General features: G+C 48.5%; 1 protein-coding gene across 2 annotated transcripts in view; it reads left to right on the plus strand.

Annotated features, from left to right (window-relative positions):
• GRB10 (growth factor receptor bound protein 10) overlaps window positions 1-26,521 on the plus strand; it is a 215,047-nt gene that overhangs the window by 60,371 nt on the left and 128,155 nt on the right. The window contains exon 3 of one of the 2 annotated variants that reach the window (XM_052638568.1): window positions 13,330-13,424. In XM_052638568.1, the coding sequence (XP_052494528.1) occupies window positions 13,344-13,424 (81 nt within the window). In that variant the 5' untranslated portion in view covers window positions 13,330-13,343. Of the gene's footprint in view, window positions 1-13,329; window positions 13,425-15,217; window positions 15,355-26,521 lie in introns of those variants that run through there. The other variant, XM_052638570.1, reaches the window with a different exon arrangement.

The raw sequence follows: 26,521 nt of genomic DNA on the forward strand, positions 1-26,521 counted from the left end.
TGTACAGTATAGTGATTCACAATATTTAAAGGTTATGCTCTATTTAGGGATATTATGAAATATTTGCTGTATCCCTTGTGTTGTACAGTATATCTTTGTAGGCTATTTTAAATAATAGTTCATACCTGTTAATCCCTTGCTGCTATATTGGCCGTGCCCAACACCCCTTGGTAACCATTAGCCTGCTCCCTGAATCTGAGCCTGCCTCTTTATTGCTATAGTAGTTTCTTCTTGGTCAGTCTCACTCAGTCATGTCCGACTCTGCAACCGCATGGACCGCAGCACATCCAGCTTCCCTGTCCTTCACTGTCTCCCGAAGTTTGCTCAAACGCGTGCCCACTGAGTTGACATTACTATTCAGCCATCTCATCCTCTGTCGTCCCCTTCTCCTTCTGCCCTCAGTCTTTCCCAGCATCAGGATCTTTTCCATTGAGTCAGCTTTTCCCATCAGGTGGCCAGAGTATTGGAGCTTCAACTTCAGCATCAGTCCTTCCAATGAATATTTCGGGTTGATTTCCCTTGGGTTGACTGGTTTGATCTCCTTGCAGTCCAAGAGACTTTCAGGTTGCTGGTTTGTTGTAATGTTTAGATTCTTCCTATAAGTCGTATCATGCAGTTCAAGTAGCACATTTCAGACAAGTCTCTTTCAAAGTACTGAAAATGTGAAGTCCTAGGTCCTGGTCACATACATGGGGTCAGATTTAGACCTTTGTCTTTCAGGACACACAATTTTAAAGGATGGAGTCATTCTTTGCTGCAAGTGGTTCTGACAGCTATTTAACCTGTGTCCTGCCCTGCTTCTACCGATGCCTGGTGGAAAAAGGCTAAAATGGCATTCTAAAAGGAATTCTTTATATTTCCATAGGAAAAAATAATAGATCCAGTTGGAAATCTAGCCCTCAGCATTCAGTTATGGCATTTCCAAAACAGAGTGTACTGTATGTTTCACTTCAAACAGCTTCAGAGCCGTAGATTCCCCTTCCCCAGCCCCTACAGAGGTGTAATTCCTCAAAGCTTTCTTGCAGTTTTCTTCCATTTTTCCCCCTTGCAGACATTATTTAAAAAGGAATAATAATTGTAAAAGAAAGAGATGAGAGTGGTGGTTCTCAATATCAGAAATACTCTGGCAGCTTAAAATAGGGCCCCTCCCCTGCTGTGAAGCCGTGCTTTCTCTGGTCAGGGGTGCAGCCCAATCCTGGAGTTTTAAGAGCTCCCTGAGTGGGTTTGCTGCACAGCCCAGTGGTGGGGCCAGGCCAGCCCATGTACACCACCTGTCAGTCCGGAAACCCACGTGGTCTTGCAGGCCCCAGCCCCAGAGTCTCTGATTTAGTTGGTCTAGGTCTTGGCTAAAATTTGCTTGTTAACGAGTTCCCAAGTGATGCCTGTGCTGTCTATTTATCACTGAAAACCACAGGACTATAGGGTTCTAGTTGAGAAAGTGGGCTTCTGGACCAGACTGTCTTACTACCTTCAGGTCTTCCCATCACTCGCTCTGGGACCCTGACCATCTTGCTTCATTTCCTCATGTAAACAATGGTAATCGTACACGCACACATTCATAGACATGCTTAGCCCAGTGCCTGGTCTAACACGTTCATGGCACTGTTTATATTGGAAAAACACGTGTGGAAGGAGGGTGGGTTTTATTTAGTTGGATCTATGATATTTTCTGTCTTCAGTTCAGTTCAGTTCAGTCGCTTAGTCGTGTCTGACACTTTGCGACCCCATGAACTGCAGCACACCAGGCCTCCCTGTCCATCACCAACTCCCAGAGTCCACCCAAACCCATGTCCATCGAGTCGGTGATGCCATCCAACCATCTCATTCTCTGTCGTCCCCTTCTCCTCCCGCCCCCAATCCCTCCCAGCATCAGGGTCTTTTCCAGTGAGTCAGCTCTTCTCATGAGGTGGCCAAAGCATTGGAGTTTCAGCTTCAGCATCAGTGCTTCCAATGAACACCCAGGACTGATCTCCTTTAGGATGGACTGGTTGGATCTCCTTGCAGTCCAAGGGACTCTCAAGAGTCTTCTCTAACACCACAGCTCAAAAGCATCAATTCTTCTGTTCTCAGTTTCTTTATAGTCCAACTCTGACATCCATACATGACCACTGGGAAAACCATAGCCTTGACTAGACAGACCTTCTATCTTAAGGTTTCTTTTTTAGTTTATTCTGATTTTGGTATGTAGTTTAAATTACAGTTCCATGGACATTACCAGGTTTCTTTCTTTGCGTGCATGTGTACATGCTCAGTCTTGTTGGACTCTGTGCGACCCCATGGACCGTAGCCCACCAGGCTCCACTGTTCATGGGATCCTCCAGGCAAGAGTACTGGAGAGGGTCGCCGTTTCCTTCTTCAGGAGACCTTCCCGACCCAGGGATCGAACCTGAGTCTCATGTCTCCCGCATTGGCAGGTGGGTTCTTTACCATTGTGCCACCAGATATCTTTACTAATGTCCATAGAATTACTGTGTGATTAAAAGAAATCATCACAGTCCTTTTTTTTTTCCAATTAAAATTTAATTTTAATTTTGAATTTTAAAATTTTATTTTAATTTTTGGTGGGTTTTAAAATTCTTAAAAGGTTTGTCTTTTATTATCTTGGATAATAAATTCTTGGATTTTCATAAATTTCATCATGTTTTAGTTTCTCCTTTTTTTTTTTTGACCAAATTTCCTGCCTTCTGCTTCAAGACTGGATTCACGTTTTTCATTTAATGCCTTTTCTTTTTGTGGATGGTGCAAGAATCGTGGCCTTTGTCCCCCAGTTGTTTCTCCTGCTTCGTGTTACCTCTCTCCACGAGGGATGGTATTCATTGACCTAATTGTCCGGAGACTGTTATATTAATTTCCTCCTCGACCAGCTATTGAGGCCAGGGATTGTTTTTAATTTTCAAGTGGCTGAGTTGTTGCTTTTTACATGCACTTTTGAATTTCTAGTTGTGATGTGTTTGCTTCTAGCTCAGGGCGGGTTGGCATGGTGGTTGGCTTTCCCTGTGTCCGCCCTGGGACAAGAGGAGTCAGGTCTGTGCCTTTATGTGGCTGGGGGGGGAGGAGTTCAGCACAGGTGTCCCTTAGCTCAGAGACCTGGACGTGTTAGCAAAATGCACTGATATTTTTGTGGCAGTATTTCTTTAAATTCATGGGTATTTGTAAATATTTGCAGATGCCCACTTTTCATACATATTCATGAATTCTCTTTCCTGATGCAATGTTGTGTATTCTTTTTATCCTAGTTTGATTCCTTCTTTCGCCTGAAGTGATGAGCACAAGTGTCCAACTGCAAACACTTTTTCTCCATTTCTTTTTGTAGGTGTCAGCATTTTGGTTGGTTTGTTGGCTTTTAACATAAACTTCTTACTGAAGCAAAACATCCGTTTTTATAATTTAAGATTCATTTTTGTGTGGATTTGTAATTTGGAGAGTGGAGACCTAATACTGCTTCTGCTTGCTGCTCACTGCACTTTTATCTGTGGGGACTGGCGTTTCTTTGTGTTAATTATACTTTTCGGTCATTGCCGTCACCGTTGTTGGTGTTTCTGAGTGTGTGGTTTGTGCTTGTATCTTTGCCTGCTCTGTCTCTGTGTCTCCCTTTCCTAGCTCTCTATTTAAAGCTTTTCAATTTCAATTTGCCCTGGGTATTTTTTTTTTACATTGGAATATTTTTGTTTGAAAAGAAGGGAATTGGACGGTTGACATTTATTGCTCCATGTCCTCCGTCTTCTGAACCAGTTGTTTCTGGTTTGAATGCTTCTTCATCTGCCCATTTTCTATTTTCCCTTTGATGTTTCAAGTATTATTAGTTTCCTTTTATCCTCTTATTATGATGTAAAATGCAAATATTCTCCTTTCAGTTCTGCAAGTGATTATCTTAATATATCATGAACATTGCTCAGTTACATTGTTTTCCCAGTAAGGAACAGGCTTTTATGTGAGGTACAGATTTCTTTTTAACAAATCCTTTAGTGATTTCTTTTAGGATTTGAAGCTTCTCTTTTCGATTTTTAAAAAATTTTTGTTAATTTTTCCAGTTTTATTGAGATATAATTGACATATAAAACCATCTAAGTTGGTTGTACCATATATTATTTGACTTTTATGAAATGGTGACTACAATTACACTATTTAGTTTTATGCTATCATATATATCATATCATGGTGCTGTTTAACCTTCTAATAGCCAACTAATGGGCTTCCCAGGTGGCTCAGATGGTAAAGAATCCACCTGCAGTGCGGAAGACCTGGGTTCGATCCCTGGATTGGGAAGATCCCCTGGAGAAGGGAACAGCTACCACTCCAGTATTCTGGCCTGGAGAATTCCATGGACTGTATAATCCATGGGGTCACAGAGTCGGACACGACTGAGTGACTTTCACTTTTTTCCACTTAGCCAACTAATAGTTGACAAATCCTTCTGGAAGCCCTACTGTGTGCTGTCTGGGTGTGGCTGGATTCTTGAACGAGGAGGGGTTTAATAACGCCCCGCAAGGAATTTTGAGTGAAAGTCCAGTGCTGGCTGTCGCTGTGCCCAAAGGAAACAGGGCAGTAAGCGTGGACCGTGTGCTGAGGGGTCGCAGAGGCAGGCTCGCTGACTGCTCTGAGGCTCCTGCAAGAGGGATAGCATCTGGGGAGAGAGAAGAGAATGTGTGAGTCAGATGCTCTGGAGAGTATGAACATTCCCTGTGGACATGTAGCAGAGCTTCCTCACAGTATTAAATGCACATCTTGAATGTGTGGTCGCCTAAACAGAGAAAGGGACCATTTACACAGTCGGGATTCAGGGGTCCTGGGAGTGGCCGGTTGTCTTAAGTGAAGGTGTCGTGGTCTTTTTCTAGGATTAGGTTGGAGATGGAGGTAGACACGGTGAACATTTTTGGAGCTGATGCCTGGAAGGAGAGGCACTGGGGTGGGGGGATGGAGCAGTCGGAGGGCAGCTGCCTCCAAGCTGCGCGAGGACAGCCCGTGGATGCTGGAGGTGGGCGTTGGCCACGGGCCCCAGCTTGACCCATTTTCACATTCTGGGTTGCAACCCATCACTATGCCTGGAAATCAAGTCAAGATGAAAAGCATGTTTAATGAGGAAAATAGAGCAGGAGGCGAAGAATCAGGGTGGACTGCGTGGAGGCTCCACACTGGCTGAGCTAGGGTGTCTGGAGGCTGCAGGAACCATCCAGCGTCTCCCATGGTCGACCTTGTCGTGTCAATGTCTCCCTCACGGCAGGGGGAATGGAACACCTTACATCTACCAGGAGCATCACATATAGTTGGTTGTGACCTGAAAAGCACGAATAATCGCTTCATCCATATCTGCCAGAGTCTCCAGAGTTTCTGGTGGGAATGCCCCATGTACTTTTCAGAAAGCATGTTATTGAGTGAAGCATTTTTCAAGTTTATGACCATTGTATCATTTTAATTTAGTACACATTGCCCTAAAGTGGAAAAAAAAATAAACATGAAATGCAAAGAACAAAGCCATGTTCAAGTTCAGCTGCTGGGTCCATCCAGAAGTGTAAATATTTACAGTATTAAGAAAAATGTTGACTCTGGAATCAGCAAACTTTTGACTTTGCCTGAACTGTTTTTCTGAACTACAGTCCAATAAGGAAAAAAGTGCAAGTTTTATGAAGAAGAGTATTTGAATTTCTATCACAAGTTCAAAACTCAGTCAAAATGTGGCATACATTATTTACGTTGGAATTCGTGCGAAAGAGGACTTAACTTTCAGAATTAAGGGGTTTTATGGAACTGTGACAGTGAGCAAAACTTGCCAATGAACCCCTTGAATCAAAAAAGTGAGACAATAGTTTGGTGCAGTTTCTTGGTCATTCTACATCTATTCATGAGAATGCCTTTTATCATCATAGATACACAGCTGCAGTATCAACCTGCTTCGGAAGTTGCTCCTGCTTCTCCGTATAAGCACACTGTTTCTGTTAACTCCGCTGATGATTTAAAATTTAAATTCTTTAATGTAGCACAGCCTATCAGAACTTCTGTGCTGTTGTAAGACATTTAAAAGAAACGCTTTCTCAAACTCCAAGACATGGAGAACAGTCTTGGGGTTGCCAGTGGGGCGCGGTGGGTTGGAAGTTTGGGGTTAGCAGAAGCAGACTGTTACAGGATGGATAAACAGCGTCTTACTGTATAGCGCAGGGAACTGTATTCAATATCCTGTGATAACCATAATGGAAAAGGATATGAAAAAGAATACTTATCAATGTGTATGATGGGATCACTTTTCTGTATGGCAGAAATCAATACAATATGGAAAATCAACTATACTTAAAAAAAAAAAAAAGATTGAGGTTGCCTGTCCAGAGATGGTACAAGTTTTTCAGTCTCCATGAGAATAGGATAATATTAGAACTTTTAGTCTTTGTCAGGTATGGGTGGTAAGATAATTTTTACGCAGGACTTGCTGGATGGATTCCATTTCACCTCCCAGACAGCTGGGTTGCACAGAATCGCAGAACTGAGAAAGTGTATTGTTGGTCGAGACACATGGAAATGTAAAAACTTGACTAAAGAAAGAAGTATTTGGAATCACTACTTTATACAGCCCCAAGCTTTAGCACCCTAAGAAATTCTGCCAACTCTATTGGTTATATTAAAAAAAAAAATTAGTGAAAGTTGTTAATTTTACTAAAGGAGGCTCACTGAATAACCAACTTTACAGTAATTTTTTGCAACATGGGGATAAAATATGAAAAACAAAATTTGCCATTTCAACTGTTTTTAAGTACAACTCAGTGGAACTAAGTGCATTCATAATGCTGTGTAAACATCACTGCTATTTCCAGAACCATTTCATTATCCCAAATGGAAATTCTGTGCCCTTTAAACAAACCCTCCTCCTACTAGACCCTGATCGCTTCTATTTTTTGTCTTTAAACTAGGTATTAACTCATATAAGTAAGATCATACAGTATTTGTACTTTGTGATTGATTTATTTCACTTACCATAATGTCTTTAAGTTTCATCCATGTTGTAGCATGTATCAAAATATCATTCTTTTTCAAGGCTGAATAATAGCTCATTGTTTGTTTATAGTCATTTTGGTTAGCCATTCATCTGTCAGCGGATATCTGGTTTAGTCCCATCTTTTGGCTATTGTAAATAGTGCTGCTTTGAACATGGGTTAAAGGTACTTCTGATTCTTTTGGGTGTACACCCAGAGATAGAATTGCTGGAACTTATGCTGATTCTATATTTAATTCTTTGAGGAATATACATACCATTTATTATGGAGGCTGTACCATTCCACATTTTTACTAGCAATGCAGAAGGGTTCTAATTTCTCCATATCCTCGCCATGTTTATTATTTTTATGGTGTCTTATTGTAGTTTGATTTGCCTTTCCCTAATGACTAATGATGTTGAGCATCTTTTCATGCTTACCGATCATTTGTGTATCTTCTTTGGAGAAGCGTCAAGTCCTTGGCCCTTTTTTTATTGTGGTTGTATTATTTTGGATATTAAGCCCTTATCAAATATATCATTTGTAACTATTTTTTTCCCTTTCTGTGGGTCTTTTCACTCTCTTGAGAATGTCCTTTGCACAAAAGTTTTTAATTTTGATGAAGTCCAGTTTCTGTGATTTTCCTTTTTTTTGCATATGCCTTTGGAGTCATTCCGCCTCCCTGGTGGCTTAGACGGTAAAGCATCTGCCTGCAGTGCGGGAGACCTGGGTTCAGTCCCTGGGTTGGGAAGATCCCCTGGAGAAGGAAATGACAACCCACTCCAGTACGCTTGCCTGGAAAATTCCGTGGACTGAGGAGCCTGGTGGGCTATACAGTCCATGGGGTCGCAGAGAGTCGGACACGACTGAGCAACTTCACTTTCTTTCTTTGGAGTCATCAGACGGTAAAATGTCTGCCTACAACGCGGGAGGCCTGGGTTCGATCCCTGGGTTGGGAAGATCCCTTAGAGAAGGAAATGGCAACCCCCTCCAGTACCCTTGCCTGGAAAATCTCATAGAGAGGAGCCTGGGAGGCTACAGTCCATGGGATCACAAAGAGTCGGACACAACTGAGTGACTTCACTTTTGGAGTCATATCCTGGAAATCATTGTCAGATCCAATATCATAAAAAATTTTCCTTATGTTTCTTTCCAAGAGTTTTATAGTTTTAAGTCCTTGATCAATTTTTTAATTAATTTTTGTTTGTATGGTAAGGTCAGAGTCCAACTTTATTCTTTTGCATGTGGATATCTAGTTTCCCAGAACCAGTTTTCAAAAAGACTGTTCTGTTCCCCATTAAACAGTCTTGGGACCTTTATTGAAAATCAGTCCAACGTTTGTGTGAGTGTTTATTTCTGGTCTGTCTGTTCTGTTCCATGAGTCTGTGTCTGACTTTACACCGGTAATTACACTGTCTTAATCACCACCGTTTTGTAGTGAATTCTGAAATCAGGAAATGTGAATCCTCCAACTATGTTCTTCTTTTCCAAGATGTTTTTGGTTACTTGGGGTCCCATGAGAATACTTAGGAATTGTAGAAAGATATATTGATCTCTGCAAAACTGCCAGTGAGATTTTGGTAAGATTATACTGAATCTGTAAATTGCTTTGGATAGTTTTTTCATCTTAGCAATATTAAATGTTTCAATCCATGAATACATAATGTTTTCCTTATAGCATCTTTATATTCTTAACAGCAACATTTGGTAATTGTTGATAATTGGTGCACAAGTCTTTTGCCTCCTAGGTTAAATTTATTCTTAATTATTATTGTTGCTATTTTGAATGGAGTTGTTTTCTTGATCTCCTTTTCATTGTTGCTGTTTAGAAACACGTGATTTTTGCATGTTGATTTTTGTATCCTATAACCTTGATGAATTTATTCATTAGCTCTAGAGGAGGCCTGTGTGTGTTTGTAAGTGTTTTTAACTGTTAGGGTTTTCTGCAGATAAGATCATGTCCTCTGTGAACAGAGATAACTTTACTTCTTTTCCTGTTTTCCTTTTTCACTTGATGGCTCTGGGTAGAGTTTCCTATCGTTCACTCAATAGACATGATGAAGGATCATACGTACCTCGTTTGTTATCTTCGAGGAAAAAGCTTTCCATCTTTCATCACTGAATTTGATGTTAGCTTTGGGTTTGATACATCTTATCGGAGGCCAGTTAATCCAAACCTTTTGGTTTGTCTAAGTATGGTTTTCTTTTCCCTGAGAACCTACTTGACAGAGATTATGGAATATATATTTTTTTGGCTGAGAAGCAATTCCATCTGGCAAACAGAGTCTTTCAAAGGTGACATTTAGGTAATAAAACTGACATATTTAAAATTTTCAGCATTCTTAACACCCACTAAATTTGAAACTTAAGGGGAAAGTCATATGTTTCTGTTTGCTGAAAACATCCAGGAGTTCCTGCCTTGCACAGCAGGGCAGGCAAGACATACCGAGTGAGCTGGGGAGAGAGTGGGCAGTGCCAGCCCAAGAAGGCAGGGCCACGGACAGCCTGATGGTGGAGGGGTGCCGAGAGGGTACTCAAGGAGCCAGGAGGACACTGACCCCTCCCCTAGGCCACCGGAAGTAGGTGAGGGGAGAGAAACAGCCCAGGAGAGTGGGGCTGCAGTCAGGGTGGAAGGCGGCAGGAGTGTTGGGGAAGTGGCTGGGATGTGAGCAGGCCATGCAGGCAGGCTGAATGTTGGCCGATGGAGCCGTCAGACCCATGTGGCCGTGTGTTTGTGGTGGGGAGGCCCGAAGGGGCCTCATGGAACGGTCCCGGGATCCTGCTGTAAGTGCTTGGGGTGAAGAGGTCACGGCTGTGCAGTGAAACTGACCATGTATGTGTGTCTGTAAGGAGATGGAAGGAACTGGCTCCGCTGATAGTCTGACAAGTCAGGTCCCTGGGGCAGGAGTTCGCTACAGCCTTGAGGCCAGATTCTTTCTTCTCCAGGAAGCCTGGAGTCCTTGCCCCTTTACAGTTTCTGCCCTCGAGGCCTCCAGCACAGGGGATGAGGGCCACCTTGCTGTGTTCGGGAATTCGGGCCAAGTGACTGCAGATGTTACCATGTCTCCAGAATGCCTTTGGAACAAACCTACTTTGGAGTCTGATCCAAGGGCTGGGTGGTAGAGCCTGGACAGAAGGGCACATGAGACTGACTGCTGCGGGACAGGTTGACTCCTGGAGCTGGGGGAGCCTGGAGGCCTGGGGGCTGCTGTCTCCTGTGGAGGCTGCAGGCAAGCCGCCAGCCTCACCCGTCTTGCTCCGGGACGAACTCCTCCCCCGCCCCCACCCCTGCTGTCTTGTCATCACCAGGCCTCTCCAGCCCAGCAGCCTCTCGTGGGTCATTCCTGCGTTTCTGCGCTGATTTGAAGAATCCCAGAGACCTTGTGGAAAACACAAATGACTGGCTGGTGGTAAATGTTACAGGTTTAGGATGCTTCTGTTCTTCTTAGCCATGAGGACAGTTTGGTGGTGTTTGAAGAATTTTGGCTCTGTAATCGTTTTCTAGAAACACCATAACAAAGAACCAGAGGCTTAAACAACAGGAGTTTGTTTTCTCATAGCTGGAGGTGGGGAGCCCTGAGGTCAAGGTGTGGGCAGGGCCGCTTCCCCCGAGGCCTCTCTCCTGGCGTGTGAATCGCCATCTTCTCCTGTCCTCACGTGGTCCTCCATCCACGTGCCTCTGTGTCCTCATCTCCTTTGTTGGATTCCGGTCCACAGTAATGCCTCATTTGACCTTAGTTACCTTTTTAAAGATGTTTCCTCCAAATACAGCAACATTCTGAGGATCCTGGATGTTAAGGGCGTCAACATATGAGTTTGGGGCAGGGGACACAGTTTGGCCTGTAACTAGATCGTATCTTGATATTTTTGCTATTTTGACTGGTGGCATTTAATATCCCTAGGGCTTCCCTGGTGGCTCAGTGGTAAAAGAGTCCAACTGCAATGCAGGTGATGTGGGTTCGGTCCCTGAGTCAAGTGGAAGGGATTGGCTACCCATCTCAGTGGTCTTACCTGGGGAATTCCAGGGACAGGGGAGCCTGGCGGGCTACCGTCCGTGGGGTTGCACAGAGTCGGATGTGACTGAGCGACTAAACAACCGTAAATTAATATCCCTACTTTTATGCCCCGCCTAAACCATTCAGCTTTCCTCTGAGAACCTTCTGTGAGTTTTTAAATTCTGAATTCTAGAAAATTGAGCCTGTGAGTGGAAGGACAAATCTGAAATGTGAAGAGCTCTGTCCTGGGACACTTCCTGGGGTTTCTGGTCTTTCCCAGTCTGTCTTCTGTGACCTGCATTCTGTCCTAACCTTCCTGTCTCTTTGCGCCCCTGTGCTTGGCTCACCCTCTCTGTGGGCTGTTTACGGTGCTTCTGTAATTTCTTTTCCATGGGTTTTGTTTGCTACGTGTCAGTTCTGACGTGAAGGCTCCCAGCATTTCTCTGTCTGTCTTAGGGAGATCTTTGCCTGCAGTATTTCTTCCAGTCCCCCTTTTTTTTCCTGATTTTCTAACTTTTCGTTAAGATAATTGAGCCACTTTCTAAATTTTTCTTATTTCTCTCAAAGCCGCGTCAGGGAAATAAGTCCTTCCAGGCCCCAGAGGACTAGATCAGAAAATGGTTTCTCGGCTCTGGTTCCTGGTTTGTTCATCACTGAGGCTCTGGCCGCCGTTCACTGAAACGCAGCCCTAGTCTACTTGAAGGGCACGCTGGACACCCGCCTGTGCCCTCGGGGAACCTGTGGGGCAGAAGGGTCCCTCCAGGTGGCCCAGGACAAGGTGGGTGGGTGTTGGAACTGTCTGGCTTTCCCTCATCCGATGGGGTGATGCCGATGACCCAAGAACCCCTTGGGGCATCCTGTCTCTGTGGATGTGGCTGCAGAAAGCCTGTCAGGGATTCAACTCCTGCACAGCCAGACAGTGTCTCTCCGCTGGCACTTCCTGACAGTTTGCACAGAGCAAGCCTCTGTCACAATTAAGCACATGGTTATGATTGCTTTGTGGGGAGTGAGACCAAGCAGAGGCATTTACAGCTCTGCGTGGCAGATGGAGAGAGGGCTGTAAGCCCAGCATGTGGCCCAGGAGCCCAGCGTGGACGCTGACTGAACCATCGTGGGCGGTGGTGATTGGTGAGGGACAGTCCAAGGGGTCTTCCTGGAGGAGGTGACCCCTGAGCTCAGTCCTATAGGGCCGTAACACTTACAGCAGCTAACAGAGCTCAGAACAATACTGTGGATGCAGAGGCCCGAGAGAGCCGCATGTGGTCAGGAGTTACGAATTGTTCAGGGTCCTTGGGCCGCAGGGGGAGCTGAGGAGGGTCTGAGTGGCTCTGAGGTGGGTTATAACAGAGAATGTTGATGGCTATTGCCATATTCTTACTTCTGATGACTTCCGAGAAGAATGGTATGAGGGACCTTTCTGACCCTAGCACTGGTTCCTCTCTCCTCCTGCTGTAGTCCAGAGCGTGGCTGGCAACAGTCTCCTGTCTCCATGGAAATGGAGCTCTAATTTTTGCTGAGATGTGGCAGGTAAGCTGTGTGCCGCAGAAGGTCGTGTTATAGATGGTCTCTGGTCTGTGAGTGTCAGCTGGTGGGGCGCAGTGCAGACCAAGCTGCTGTGCCTGCCTCCCTCCTGTCCCCCCACCCCCGACAGTCCTCTGCATTGCTGGGAGGGGGTGGGTTTTGTTGGGGTCAGTTCTGGAACTCTCATGGACCATCCTGTATGGATCAAATGTATGGCTTGTGCCACAGGAGGTTAAAAAGAAAAATGGGATCTTACTTCCCTGCCTGTCTGGGGCTCCTTGCTGGAGCCGAGTGTGCACATTCTCGGAGCTGAAGTCGCTCTGGCACTCCTAGGAGGTGGCACGTCTCACATCGGTTCCAGAGGCCGTGGCTGTGAGGGCTGTTCTCCCAGGCGGTCCCTGCAGGGAGTGTGTTGGATCTTGTATGGTGGTTTGGTGTCTGCTGAGAGGGTGCCTCCTAGGGTTAGGGTTAGGTTAGGGTTCTAGGCTGTGGCTGGCAAAGCAGCACTTACATGGGCATTGCTGAGAGGGCCCCAGCAACACCCGCCCCACCTCCTCGCAGGCTAAGCCCGTGTGGCCCACAGTATGAAAAAGTCTTCAGGGTGTTTTATCACTGTCAGCGGAAGAAGAGTCGGGTGGCTCCTGGGGACTGCTGAGCGGGCCGGCATTCAGTTCTCGCTGTGGCTCACCCCTCTGAGCACCTGCGCCTGACAGGTCAAGGTTCTGGAGTTGGTACCAGTCCCCTGACTCACCCAGATGCAAGTGGTGTCCAGGGTCAGCCCCCTGCCCCTGAGCCCCTGGAGAGCAGTGGGCCTTCCCTCTTTCTGGGTTTCTCACAGTCTGTCTCTGTTCCAGGTCCCGTGCAGTCCATGTGGTTTGAAGACTGTGGGAAGGAACCGATGGCTTTAGCAGGCGGCCCAGATTCCTTCCTGCACCATCCGTACTACAAGGTAGGAGGGGGCGAGGATGGTGGACTCTGACAGGGGCGCTGGCCGAGGGCCAGGGCACAGACAGAGCTCATAACCTGCCTGCCATCCCTAGCCGATGAGTGAGGAGGTGCTGGGTGGGGCCGTGGACACATCCTGCACGTCTGCACGGCCTTGCTTCCTTGCTCTGGGAGAGTTCATCTCTACGGCCACAGCATCCTTTTCTGCGGGGTTCTCACTGAGGTGCACACTTGCCTGCCATGAAGCAGGCCCTGTGTTGTTGCCTGCTGGGCCCCAGAACTCCAGATGGCGAGTGGGAATGGTGGCAGGCACTGGGCTGCTGGACAGACAGGAGCTTACGGGGCGGGAAGTGGGACAGGGGAGCTTCTTGGCCTGGAAGTGACCTGCCTGTCACAGGTGGGGCCCTTATCACCCCGAGAGCATCAGGCAGCCTGAGTGGGGAGCGGGTGTCCCCCCAGCCCCTCTGCAGGGGCTGCTGGGCGCGTTTCATCTGTCAGTTTCCTGTGGGTATCTCCTGAGGCGGGCTTCTGCTGGAACTTTTGCTTTATGGTGTAGATGGGCACGTTGGATCCTTAGATCTTTGGACTGGATAAGAGAATTTGCTTATGAGTCTCAGCGCATAAGGCGCTTGAATCATCTCTTGGCCTCCATTTCCCAGCAGGGTCTTAGGTTTTGAAGTCCCTTGGTCTGATGTTTGCACTTCTCTGAGCTGGTCTGTTTCTCCCTTCGTCTGCGGCATCCTGTTTAGTTGTGGTGATGATTATTTGCGTATAGCATCATAGCTGCAGAGGGCTGTCTTCCTGGTTTGTGTGTGTGTGTGTGTGTCGTAGAGAAACAGATTTTGGAAGAGAGGCTGGAGACTAGGAATAGGCTGGGAGTAGGCTCCACTGTGGTCACTGAATTTGAGACAAAGCCACCATCAGTTTCAAGTGAGAAAAGAGGGCTCAAGCCTCAGTAGAGCCGTGAGTCTTGCTGGTGACCCCGGGCGTGTTCAGTGGGTGAGCTTTTCCAGGCCCTGTCCTCTGCCTCCTGTGGGACTGTTTTCTTGGTCTTAAAAAGGCCGGGTTGCCTCACCCTGTTGGTTGACACTCTGAGCTGCCTCCACGGGTCATGGTTTCAACCCTCCCTTGGCCACTTAGCTTTGGCCGGTTGTCACCCAGCCTACTGCCTTACACTTGGCACCAGTGCTCCCAGGAAAACGGGATCAGGGATCTTCAGGAGTAGCCTTCCCCCGGGAAATCGGCCTGTAAGTTAGCTGAGTGTGCTCTCCACTGGTTACCGAGCAGACCATGAAGGCTCAACAAGGCACAGGGAAGGAGCCGCCTGAGGCCCGCTTAGCTCATCGCCCTGGCATCTCAGACTTCCTTTGGTCCAGGCAGAGACGGCAGGATTGCCAGCTGCAGCCGGTGCCCAGCTTCTCAGACTTGTGAGGTGTTTGTAGTCGGCGTCCCATTGCCCGAGGCTCTCTGCAGGAGCCAGAAGGAGGCGGACGAACCGTGGGCCCGCCAGCAGACCCTGTGGCCCCGGGGAAAAGCGCTCAGTCACGCTGTTGAGTGGCTTCCACAGGCGTGTCGCGCTCCTGTGAGTCCAGCAGGCCGACTTGGCAGCTCTTATCCTGTGTTCCTGGAAAATCAGCTGACAGTTCCAGAATTTCTCAGAACATGGGATGATTTACAGTGCGTTCAGTCTTGAGTAATATGTCGTTACAGCAAAGAGATAAATCTCCAAGTTTTTATAGAGAGGAATTTCTTTGTACGATCTTCAGCAAACAAATCATGTTCTCATTCTAGCTGCTCAGCCATCGCTGTGGCTTTTGGATTAGGTGCGGGCTCCGTCACTGAGCCGCTGGGCAGTGTTTTCTGGACACAGAAGCACCAGAAGGATTTTGTGTGTTTAATCACCCTGCTTCCTGCTTCAAAGACATTGGCGGCAGGTTGGTGGGGGCCAGCGGGGGGACCTGGTGGAGGGGAGGTGAACGGCTTCGCTCCGCAAGCCTTTGGCTCTTCCTTTGAACTGTGCTGTTATAGTTGGCCTCGGGGGAATGATGGGACGCTTCAGGGGCCCTGCGGGTGAGAAAGGGTGAGTGACGTCAGGGCGCTGTGGCACTGGGGGAAGGGTGTGGGAAGTAGCCAGTGAGGGGCCAGCCCCGTCCTAGGTGCCCACCCAGGGTTGTTACCAGAATTCCTTGGTGCTGACTGAGCGCCAGCCGGGTGCCACGTCAGTGCTGGGTGCCAGCTCCCCTCCAGCAGGTTCATTCCTGGGGCTGCTGACTCCTGGTGAGGGAGACAGTCCTGGGGAGACTGGTGTAGGGGACACTTGTGAGTAGTGATGGTGATTCTTAAGCAGGTGAAACGGGACAGTGGGGGAAAGATGCGGGAGGTCAGGGAGGCCCCCTGCCAGGGTGTGCCTGGAGCTGGGGGTGGTGCTCCGGCCTGGTAGTGCCAGAGCTGCTTCGGGACCAAGGACCAGCACACCTGGCCTGGAGCACCAGGGACGGGGATGGATATCTGTCCCTGAGCAACGAGAGGTCTTTGGTGTTGGTGATATAGTTGCTAAGTCTTGTCCAACTCTTTGCGACCCCATGGACTGTAACCCTGCAGGCTCCTCTGTCCATGGGATTCTCCAGGCAAGAATACTGGAGCTGGTTGCCATTTCCTTCTCCAGGGGATCTTCCCAACTCAGGGATCAAAGCAGCGTCTCCTGCATCGCAGGAGGATTCTTTACCAACTGAGCCACAGGGAAGCCTGAGAGGCCTTTGAGGCTTTTTAAATAGAGGCCCACAGCGTACTGTCTGCAGTTCTAAAATCCCCTAACCTCTGAACCAAGAAGTTTCTTTGTTTCTCATGTCTCAGAGAATCCAGCCCGATCAATCAGGACCAGGTCCCTTAGGCACGTGAAGGAGCTTGGTGACAGGGCCGCCCTGGACCCTGTGTCCTCGTTCTCAAGTCCAGACCGTTCTTAATTTCCAGCTGTATCCTCGAGGCTTTTGATAAAGGAATTATGCACCTATTATGAGATGTATGTTATTTATTATACATAGGACAACATTTTCTGTGCTTCAAAACACACACACACACACACACACACACAACATAAAACTGCTAGAAAATAGAATGAGTAGAATGTTGAGCTGTTATGTGGAAACAAGATTCTTAACCATAAATTTGAGATAAGTTGTTAAAATTATTGGCACATCTCCAGATATTTAATCCAGATATTTATTTCTACTTTTATAACATTTTTCCTGATTTTTGAAAACACATGCGCCTGTATTAGAAGTAAAGTGTTGCAGAAGCTGTCCTTGCTCTCCAAAGACTCTGTTTGCTGGTAGTTGTTTAATCACTAAGTCATGTCTGACTCTCTGTCATCCTGTGGGTTGTAGCCCACAAGGTCCCCCTGTCCATGGGATGTTCCAGGCAAGAATACTAGAGAGGGTTGCCATTTCCTCCTCCAGGGGCTCTTTCCGACCCAGGGATCGAAGCTGTGTCTTCTGTGTTAGCAGGCGGATTCTTTGCCCCTGAGCCACCAGGGAAGCCCCTGTTTGTCAGCAGAGAGTAGAAAAACAGCCTTCTGTGACGCTTCCCTTCCCCCGCTTCTCTGTACGGTAATTTCATAAATTCTGTCCCAGCCCCATGTCTCTGCAGATGGCTTCCTTGGCCCCATTTCAGTTGTACATTCCTGAGCCTTCTGACGAGGCGCCTCCCTTTGCAGGGCAGAGGTTGGCAGACCACAGCCTATGGGTCGTATCTAGCCCCTGCCTGCTTTTGTAAATAAAGTTTTATTGGAAAACGGCTGCACTTAATTACTTGTATCTTGTCCCTGGCTGCTCTGGGGCCTCACCAGCAGAGCTGAGCAGAGCCTGGCCCTCCCAAGCAACTCCTGTTTCAGGACGTTGATTAGTGATATGAGTTCTGGGCAGACAGAGAGCAGAGCGGGCCCGCCCGCCTATGACCCCCTTCACTGTGGGGGCAGCAGGAATAAGATGCAGCCTGGCCGTGAGCCCTCGCTTGCAGCCACACAGCTTCGAGCCTTTGGTTGTGTTCACTTCCGGTTCCTGCCTCTCTCTGGAGAAGCTGGACGGTCTCATCTCTTATGGTCTCAATTTGGGGTCATTCGCTGAAATTAATTCTGTTCCCAAAGTTGGTCAGCGTCACTGTGTTTTTTAGCCAGGGTCATCCTGTGGCTTCTCTGCTTTTTATCTTACACATGTGTATTGGCAAAGAGACTGTTTCATTGGACTATATTTTCTTTAAGAAATTTGTGGTCAGTTCTTGCCACTTGCCGTGGTAGGAGAGACGGATGCAAGGATTACTTGAGACCTCACTTATTTTTATTTTATGAGACTCTTCCAGTAGATAGGACCCTCATCTACAGTGGTTTTTGCAAATCTTTGGAGATTATTTCTGGATTTAGTAACAGCGACAGGGAGGCCTGGCGTGCTGCGGTCCATGGGGTCACAGAGAGTCGGACACGACTGAGCGACTGAACTGAACTGCTTAATACAGAGGTTTTTTGTGAGGTGGAGCTGGCTACTGGTGAATGTAATGAGGATACACGCTGCATGACTGGACTGGTGGGGACCCTGCGTCATCTCTTCAGGACACCTGACCCTCAGCCCTCAGTGGAGGCCAGGTCATGGGGAAAGGATTCAGCCCTCTTGTTGGCTTGTCTCGGGCGCTCTTATTTTACCTTCCACCAACCACTGGAGACACCACCTTCATACCTTCAGGATACCCATTTTACAGATGAGAAAACCAACGCACTCACTGTGCACTGGTTGTCAAACCAAGGACTTTACTTGGATTTTTCTAAGTAGGAGTCTTGCCACAACTCTGTGAGATGAGTCCTTCCTGTTCTGCCCTTGACAGATGAGGACTGCGAGGCAGGGAAGGCCATTACCCCACCAGGTGATAGGTGTGTTCTTCTCAACGCTCCTACTGATGGGGGCTGTGAGTGTTCACGTTGTGGGGACCACGCGTGTCCCAGTCTCTGCAGAGCCTTGCGGTGATGCGAGGTGCTTGTGTCCTGGGATTCTGCACTCACTGAACTTCCATGACCCTAAAGTGCCATGAGATAAAGGCCCAATTAAAAAAATTATTTATCTGGCTGTGCCGGGTCTAGCTGTGGCCCATAGTTGTGTTGCAGGAAGGGGGCCCTTTCCAGGGCCCGAAACTGGGCTCTTGTCTAATGCTCGGAAATGAATTGTCCGAGGAGACACATGTGCTGACAAAGCAAGAGACTTTATTGGGAAAGGGCACCCGGGTGGAGAGCGGTAGGGTAAGGGAACCCAGGAGAACTGCTCTGCCGCGTGGCTCGCAGTCTCGGGTTTTATGGTGATGGGAGTAGTTTCTGGGTGGTCTTTGGCCAATCACTCTAATTCAGAGTCTTTCCTGGTGGCACACGCATCGCTCAGCCAAGACGGATGCTAGCGAGAGGGATTCTGGGAAGTGGACGGACACGCAGTGTCTCCTTTAGACCTTTCCCGAACTCTTCCGGTTGGTGGTGGCTTATTAGTTCCGTATTCCTTCTCAGGATCTCCTGTCATAAAACAGCTCATGCACATGGTTACTATGGTGCCTGGCCAGGGTGGGCGGTTTCAATCAGCGTGCTTCCCCTAACAGTGGTGGCATGTGGGATCTAGTTCCCCGAGCGAGGGTTGAATCTAGGCCCCCTGCATTGGGAGCTTGGAGTGTTAGCCACTGAACCACCAGGGAAGTCCCTAAGAGATCAATTTTAATCACAACTTTTCATGCAAAGTAAGGATTATCACATATCATCCTTAAATATGGATTGGTTGGAAAATGTTTGAATTTCAAAATCGTAAAATTGGAGGAGTGTCTTAGAATCAGTGAAATACTACAAGTAAGTACATAATAAATAAAAATTAAGAAAAATTTTATATTAGGGAGGGACAGACTCGCTCTGTTCTGAATGCTTTGTTTGTTTTACTGAACCTTATTTTCTGGAAGAGGGTTGGCTTCAGGTCTTATATTCCTTCTGAAGGATTCACAGAGCTGTGTTTATTGAATACCATCTCTGTGTTCTTTCTGTTCTGTCTGGTACCACGGCAAGCATGGTGCATGGGTTAGGTTTCTGTTTTGTTTACGGGACTGGGGCTTAAAGATGCTGGCAGCTCCCAGCTCATGTAGCTGGTGCCTGGTAGGTTGGGGTTCGGCCTGTGGGTCAGGGTCTCCCTGCCTTGTTGCTTTCCTTCTCCTGGGCACCTGTGCTTGGCTGGACAGGTGTGTGATGCCTGCCAATAGGCCAATCGATTGACTGAGGGCTGAACTTAATTAATACTCTGTCAAATGAGATTTCATACTCCAACAGAAAGGCTGCAGGGCTTGGGGCCTTGGGGCCAGCAGAATGGTCAGTGGCAGGGAGAGGGCAGGATTGCTGGGGCCCTGGGCTCCTCGCGGGCTGCTCAGTGTTGGGATGACCTGGTTTATGATGTCAGCCCCTTGCCCTCCTGCCCCCCTGACACCTGGTTGCTGCTATCACAGGACAGAGCCTGCTCCCCGGCACCTGCCTTTTCTGGTATCAGCTGGACTGTGAGCATTGTCCGCGTCATCGCATGGGGCCTGGGTGGTCCTGCTTGGTGTGGCCACCACCGCCCCACCTGGCTTGTCCACTCCTGGCCTTGGTCACCTTCCCGTCACCTGCCACCTGCTGGCTATCAGGCACCCCACTTCTTCACGTGTCCCCGTGGATGCACCTGGCCCCCAGCGAGCACACCTTCTTCCTCACACGTCCCTCTGGTCTCAGGTTTATGAGCCATCTCTGCAGGAAAGGGGGCTAGACCTCCCCAGGGAGGTGGACAGGGCTCACGGTTTGTCCATCACATGCCCGAGCACCACCTGCCTCTCTGCCTTGGTCCACACCGTCGCATTCTGCCCCTGTGACCGCCATGTCCAGCCCTGCGTTGGTCTCACCTGTGCCCGGGTCCGTGTGGAACCTCAGGCCTGTTTCGCCGGAGCAGGGTGGCTGGCTCCAGGCTTGCCCACGCAGTTGGTTTCCAGTTGGAAAGCAGGCTCCAGCTGCTGCAGGGAGACCGCGGTCCTTGTGCCCACCCAGGGGCGTCCTCCCTGGGGCTGTAGATCAGAGGCTGTGCCTGCCTCCTGCTGTCTGGTGAAAGGTGGCGTGTGGGGCACCAAGGCTGCAGACAATTTCTGTGACTCTGACAAGTCTGAAGACAGGACCGTGGGTGGGGTCCTGACACGGTGTTATAATATCTGATTATGGCCCGGGGTACACACAGTGGTCCTGTTAACTACTGGTTATTCTTGGAGATGAAGCGGGATGCGTCTCTCTGTCCAGCCTTAGAGGTGATGGGGTGACGTGGCACTTTCCCTAGCTGGGTTCTGGGGGCTGAAGAACTTCTGTTTGCTTGGCTGCGAAGGGAAGAATAAGTTGGTTACTTTTACAGGTGCATCAGATCAGCAGCCAGAGGACATGGGTAGGTAGTGAGCACGCAGACAGTGCTTTGATAGACGGAAATTTGGAAAGTTGCAACTGCTTTTTAAAAATGGTGCCTTTGGGGAGCAGGGGGAACCTTAAAATTACTTTTATTAAAGCATATGGAGTAATTCTAACACAATTTCCTGTTTAAGTGTTTGGCCTTTAAAGTGGAGCCCTGCCAGCCTGCCCTGTCCATGGGATTTCCCAGGCAAGAATGTTGGAGCAGATTGCCATTCCCTCCTCCAGGGGATCTTTGCAACCCAAGGACTGAACCCTTATCTCTTGTGCCTCCTGCATTGGCAGGTGGGTTTTTTACCGCTCTGCCACCTGGGAAGCCAAAGTGGTGGCTGATTTAAATTATATTCTTATATCCTGTGGGGTATTTATCTTGCAGTGAGCCTCATAATGGCCTGCATGGGTCCTTGTCTTGTCCCTGGTTATTTCTTCCTCTTCGGAAAAGTGTCCTCTGCTCCCTGGGCCTTGCCTCCCTTGCTCTCACCGCCAGCAGTGATTAACCCAGTGAGAGGGTAACAGGCAGGAAGGCCAGGGGCCTCCAGACAAGTGTCAGACATTTTTCTCTCTCTTGAGCGGCAGGAGGAAACAAACGAGCGATATTTTTTTTCCTTCTCTATACAGATTTAAAAGGAGGTTTCTCTTAAAATACTGTGTTGCCGTAATGACACCTGGTTTCACCTGAAGTTAACTACTCTCAAACCTTGACTTAACCAATGCATTTTTCCTATGGAAATGTTTGTCTTAAGCTATGTTAATGTACTATGCATTTACCCCAAACTCTGTCTTCAAGTCGGTCCAGCCTAATGGCTCAGAACCTACTTGATAAACCAGTATGTTATACTCAGACATTGTTCCCCTAATCTATGTAAATGAAACTATTTGTATGGTAAACTGCCCTTGTACAAGATTCAAGTCAATCGTTTTATGGCCCAGGATGAATCATCTGGTGCCAAGATTATCCCAAAATACATCTTATAGATGCGGGGCCTGGTGCCATTCTGAGTTTTAAGACATTCCTTTCTTTCATTAACAGACTGAAAGAGAGAAGGAAATGGCAACCCACTCCAGTGTTCTTGCCTGGAGAATCCCAGGGGTCGGGGAGCCTGGGGAGCTGCCGTCTATGGGGTCACACAGAGTCGGACACGACTGAAGCGACTTAGCAGCAGTGCCTATAAAGCATCCAGCCGAAGACTAGCAGGGGTTACTCTTTCTGCCCCCTTCTGATGCCTATGTCAGAAGCTTTCTCGATCTCCTTTATACTTTAATAAAACTTTATTACACAAAAGCTCTGAGCAATCAAGCCTCGTCTCTGGCCCTGGATTGAATTCTTCTCCTCCAGAGCCCAAGAATCCCGGTGTCTTTTCTTTCAGCAACAACCTTTCACCAGCAACGATCTTCATAGACACTGAACACTCACTTTGCCACTTTCCCCAGCATATGCTAAATACTTTGTATGTTGTGAAGGAGACTCTAGGAATGTGGCAACTGGCCTCTTAAAAATTATTATTATTATCGTATTATTAACCAGGGAGAAATGAAACGTGTTTGAGGTTACTCTAATTAAGATTAGCATTATCAACATCTATGAGATTTTCCTGTAATTGATGTTTAAGGGAAGATCTTACTGAATTTTCCGTCACTTTGCTTTAGCTTTTCTGGAAAGGTGATAGGGAATCTCGTATTTCTTTTTCTGGCTTTCAGCTTCTGGGGAGTTCTCCTGGGCTTGTCGACACAGAGGGAAGTTCTGTGAAGGTTTTCGTGCCCCCGCCACTGGGGCCGGAAGGGAGCAGACTGTCTCCACCAGCTGCTTCCAGTGCGCTGGGAGCCTGCGTAGGAGAAAGAAACTGGGCGTAAAAAAATAAAAGAAAAATAAAAAAAACTGAAAGGAGCATAAGCTCATAGCAAAAAGACAACATTACTTTTGGTAGACACTTGTAAAATAGCATAGAAACGTCAGAAGCTTCATCTGAAGTTTATCTCACAGGGAAACCAGCCTTCCTTGCAGGTGTTAAGGTTGGTCACCATCAGGATGAAGATACTGAAGGCCCCTTTGCCCAGGCTGCCCCCTGGACCTGGTCCTTGGTCCTTGTCGCCCTTCAAACCTGTGCCTTCTGCCTTGCATTCTTTCTTCAGGGCCCTTTTCTAGAAAGTGAGGTTTTCCCTCCAGTTTTATTTAAATTGCAGCTTCCTCCCCTACTTAGGGACTTCCCTGGTGGCTTAGACGGTAAAGAATCTGCCTGCAGTGCAGGAGACCTGGGCTTGATCCTTGAGTCGGGAAGATCCCCTGGAGAAGAAAACCGCTAACCACTGCAGTATTCTTTCCTGGAGAATCCCATGGACGGAGGAGGCTGGTTGGCTACAGTCCGTTGGGTTGCGAAGAGTCAGACACGACCGAGCGACTAACTCACACAGGCAGTCCCCGACTCAACCTGCTCTAGGTTTTTCTTGTATTATTCCATGGCACCATCCTCTTCAGTAGTGAATGCTTATTGCTTATTATTTATTTTCTCCAGATAATACTTTATTTTCTCCTGTCCTTGGAGGACAGGACCTTTGCTTTAGGTGCTAACACGCTGGCTTTATAGTAGAAGCTCGAGGAGTGTTTGTGGATTGGTTGAGTCTCTTTGAAGATGGACTGTGTTTCTCTGACCCTCAGTGACCAGGTGGTCGGGCACCCTCATCTCTGAAGCACTGTGACTGCTGCCCTGATCATTGTGTCACCCAGGAGAGGATTCTATCATCCCCATGAACTTAAAGACATCAGTCACTCATCACAGACTTCTTTTTTTTGGTTCAGTAAGCTTTCTTGTACCTGTGAGCTGTGAAGGGCGGTTTCCAGGGCTGATCCTCAGAGTGGGTGTGATATGTTTTGGGTTCCAGTGAACTGGGTATTGATGTGTTCATAAAACCTGCTTCTTAAGGAGCAAGTTCTCAGAAATGAACCAGGGGCGCAGAGTGAGGATGGGGTCTCCGGGCTCGTCCTCTTTCTCCCTCCTGGTGTGTGACACGTCTCAGCTTCCCCTCCCGTCTCGCTTCAGGGCAGGACGTGATGTGGCCTGGCCTTGGGGTGCTGCGTGGCCACAGGGACAGCCTGGGTGGATTTTGGATTTGGGTTGCCAGGCTCGGGGTCGTTTCCAGTGTGGATTAGAAAGTGTCTGAGGCCCCCTTATGTCTGGCTTAGGCACCGGGCTGATGGACTGACGAGTGGCCTTCACTGAAGCATGTCTGGGGCCAGCATTTCAAAATAAAGATGTTTCAAATCTGATTCATCTTCCTGTTACCCAAACTGGCCTCTGCTCTCCTCTGCTGTGTCAGCGCCGTCCCCCGGCCCCTGCCCCCGAGAAGGCCTGTGCCCTTCCTGCGTCCTCCCCTCCGTCACATCCTTTTCTTTGCACGTGGCCCTGGCTCTGGTTGGGGAAGCCCCGTGCTGCCTGGTGGCCTGGCACTGGGCCTGCCAGGCTCCCTGGAGACCGCGGACTCCCCTGGGGTGGCTGAGGGTGGGCGGGTGCACTGGGTGCCCTGCTCCCTGCAGGGTCGTCCTGCCATTTGCAGCCAGCTTGTGTGGTGCATGGTCATGGCCCACGCCTGCTTCTTCTGGGTCCTGCCAGGAGCTGTCGCCGCGGCGTCTGTTAGCCCAGGACTTGGTTTCAGAGGAGGAGACCTCAGGCAGTGGTGTCGAAACGCGGCTTCAGCAGATGCTGGGGTGAGGTTTGCTGACGCCATAGGCCCAGCCCTGCAGACCTGCTAACGGGGAACAGGACTTGGGGCTTGAGGGGAGGGTTGGGGTGAAGAGTATTTTATAGCCTTGGTGTTGGGTAAAGAAGGGTTCTTGCAGGGTCTGTAGGTTCTCTCTGCCCGGGTGCATTTTAAATTTGTGATGCTGTGTTCCCACGTGTGGTGCCATTAATACACACACACTCACACACACATATACACACACACTCACACTCTCACACACTCACACATACACACACTCACACACACACACAGACTCACACACACACTCACACAGACACACACACTCACACACTCACACACACACACGCTCACACACACGTGTGTCTGTCTTCGCTTGTGGGTATGTCTCCCTTGGTGACAGGACTGGGAGTCACAGTCTGCTGGCTGATGTCCTTGCACTCATTCGGGCCTGGAGCAGCTGCACTGCTCCTGGGGGCTCATCATGAACAGCGGCCTTTCCAGGGTGACTTTGGGCGTGTGCGGCTCTGAGAGAGCGGGGGGCCCCTCTATGCATCCCACACCCGTGCACGTGAGGCTGGGATACAGTAGGTCGCCACCTCCCTGGGGGTTGAGGAAGGAGTTGGCATTTGTTTTGTGCCTCATCTCACGAGGTCTTCCCAGCAAACCCTCTGAAATGAGTTTCACTCTCCAGATGACACCGCAGCTCGGGGATGTCTGGGGACGGAGCAGCTCAGACCCGACAGCCGGAGCCTGCGGGGTGTCGGTCCGCCCTCCGCTCTCCCTGTCCCAAAGCCGCGTCCTTCCCCCTCTCCCCACCTTGGGCATCATCTGACGGGAGCGGTGTGATCACAGCCTTCTCCTTGTCTCCTCTGTGCTTTATTTTTGAGCATTTCCATTGCTTTGTCTTCATAGGGGCTCCACTACCCCAGATCACTCCAGCCCTCTGTGGGAGGGAGCTTCCCCATGTGTCCTCGAATGTCGGTATTGGGGTGGAGGGACGAAGGGAAAGAGTCCAGCGTCTTGTCTGCTGTTGACCGCATCAGTGTATTTTTCATCTCCAGAGGTCAGATTTGGTCTTTGTGTGTCTTTCACTTTTTTTCCTTACCGGTCACATTTTCCTCTCCCTTCCTAAACACGTGTGTTTCAGCCCAGTTGTTTCAATACACCCGTCTTCTCGTGCTGTGATCTCTGACACTTCCAGCGCTGTTTCTTGGTTGATTCCTCTTATCACGGTAGATCTGATTTTCTTTTCATGCCTGGCCCCTTTTGATTGGATGCCAGGCATTGTGAATTTTACATGCTTGAGTGCTGACTTTTTTTTCTTTCAAGGGGTATTCCTTTAAATGGGGCTTCCCAGGTGGCTCTAGACAGAACAGACACTGTTTCAATCCCTGGGTCAGGAAGATCCGCTGGAGGAGGGCATGGCAACCCACTCCAGTATTCTTACCTGGAGAATCCCATGGACAGAGGAGCCTGGCGGGCTATATCCTTGGGGTCACAGAGTAGGACACAACTAAAGTGACTTAGCAGCAGCAGCATTCTTTTAAATATTGGGGGGTTTTGTTGCAGGAACAGTTAGGCTTCTTGGAAACAGTTTGATCCTTTTGAACCTTGCTTTTAAACCATGTTAGCCGGCCCCAGTGGAGAAGGCAATGGCAACCCACTCCAGTACTCTTGCCTGGAAAGTCCCATGGGCGGAGGATCCTGGTAGGCTGAAGTCCATAGGGTCGCTAAGAGTCGAATACAACTGAGCGACTTCACTTTCACTTTCCTGCACTGGAGAAGGAAATGGCAACCCACTCCAGTGTTCTTGCCTGGACAATTCCAGGGATGGGGGAGCCTGGTGGGCTGCTGTCTATGGGGTCGCACAGAGTCGGACACGACTGAAGCGACTTAGCATGCATGCATGCATTGGAGAAGGAAATGGC

This window comes from Budorcas taxicolor, chromosome 4 (assembly GCF_023091745.1).
Source record: "Budorcas taxicolor isolate Tak-1 chromosome 4, Takin1.1, whole genome shotgun sequence".
Lineage (NCBI taxonomy): Eukaryota > Metazoa > Chordata > Mammalia > Artiodactyla > Bovidae > Budorcas > Budorcas taxicolor.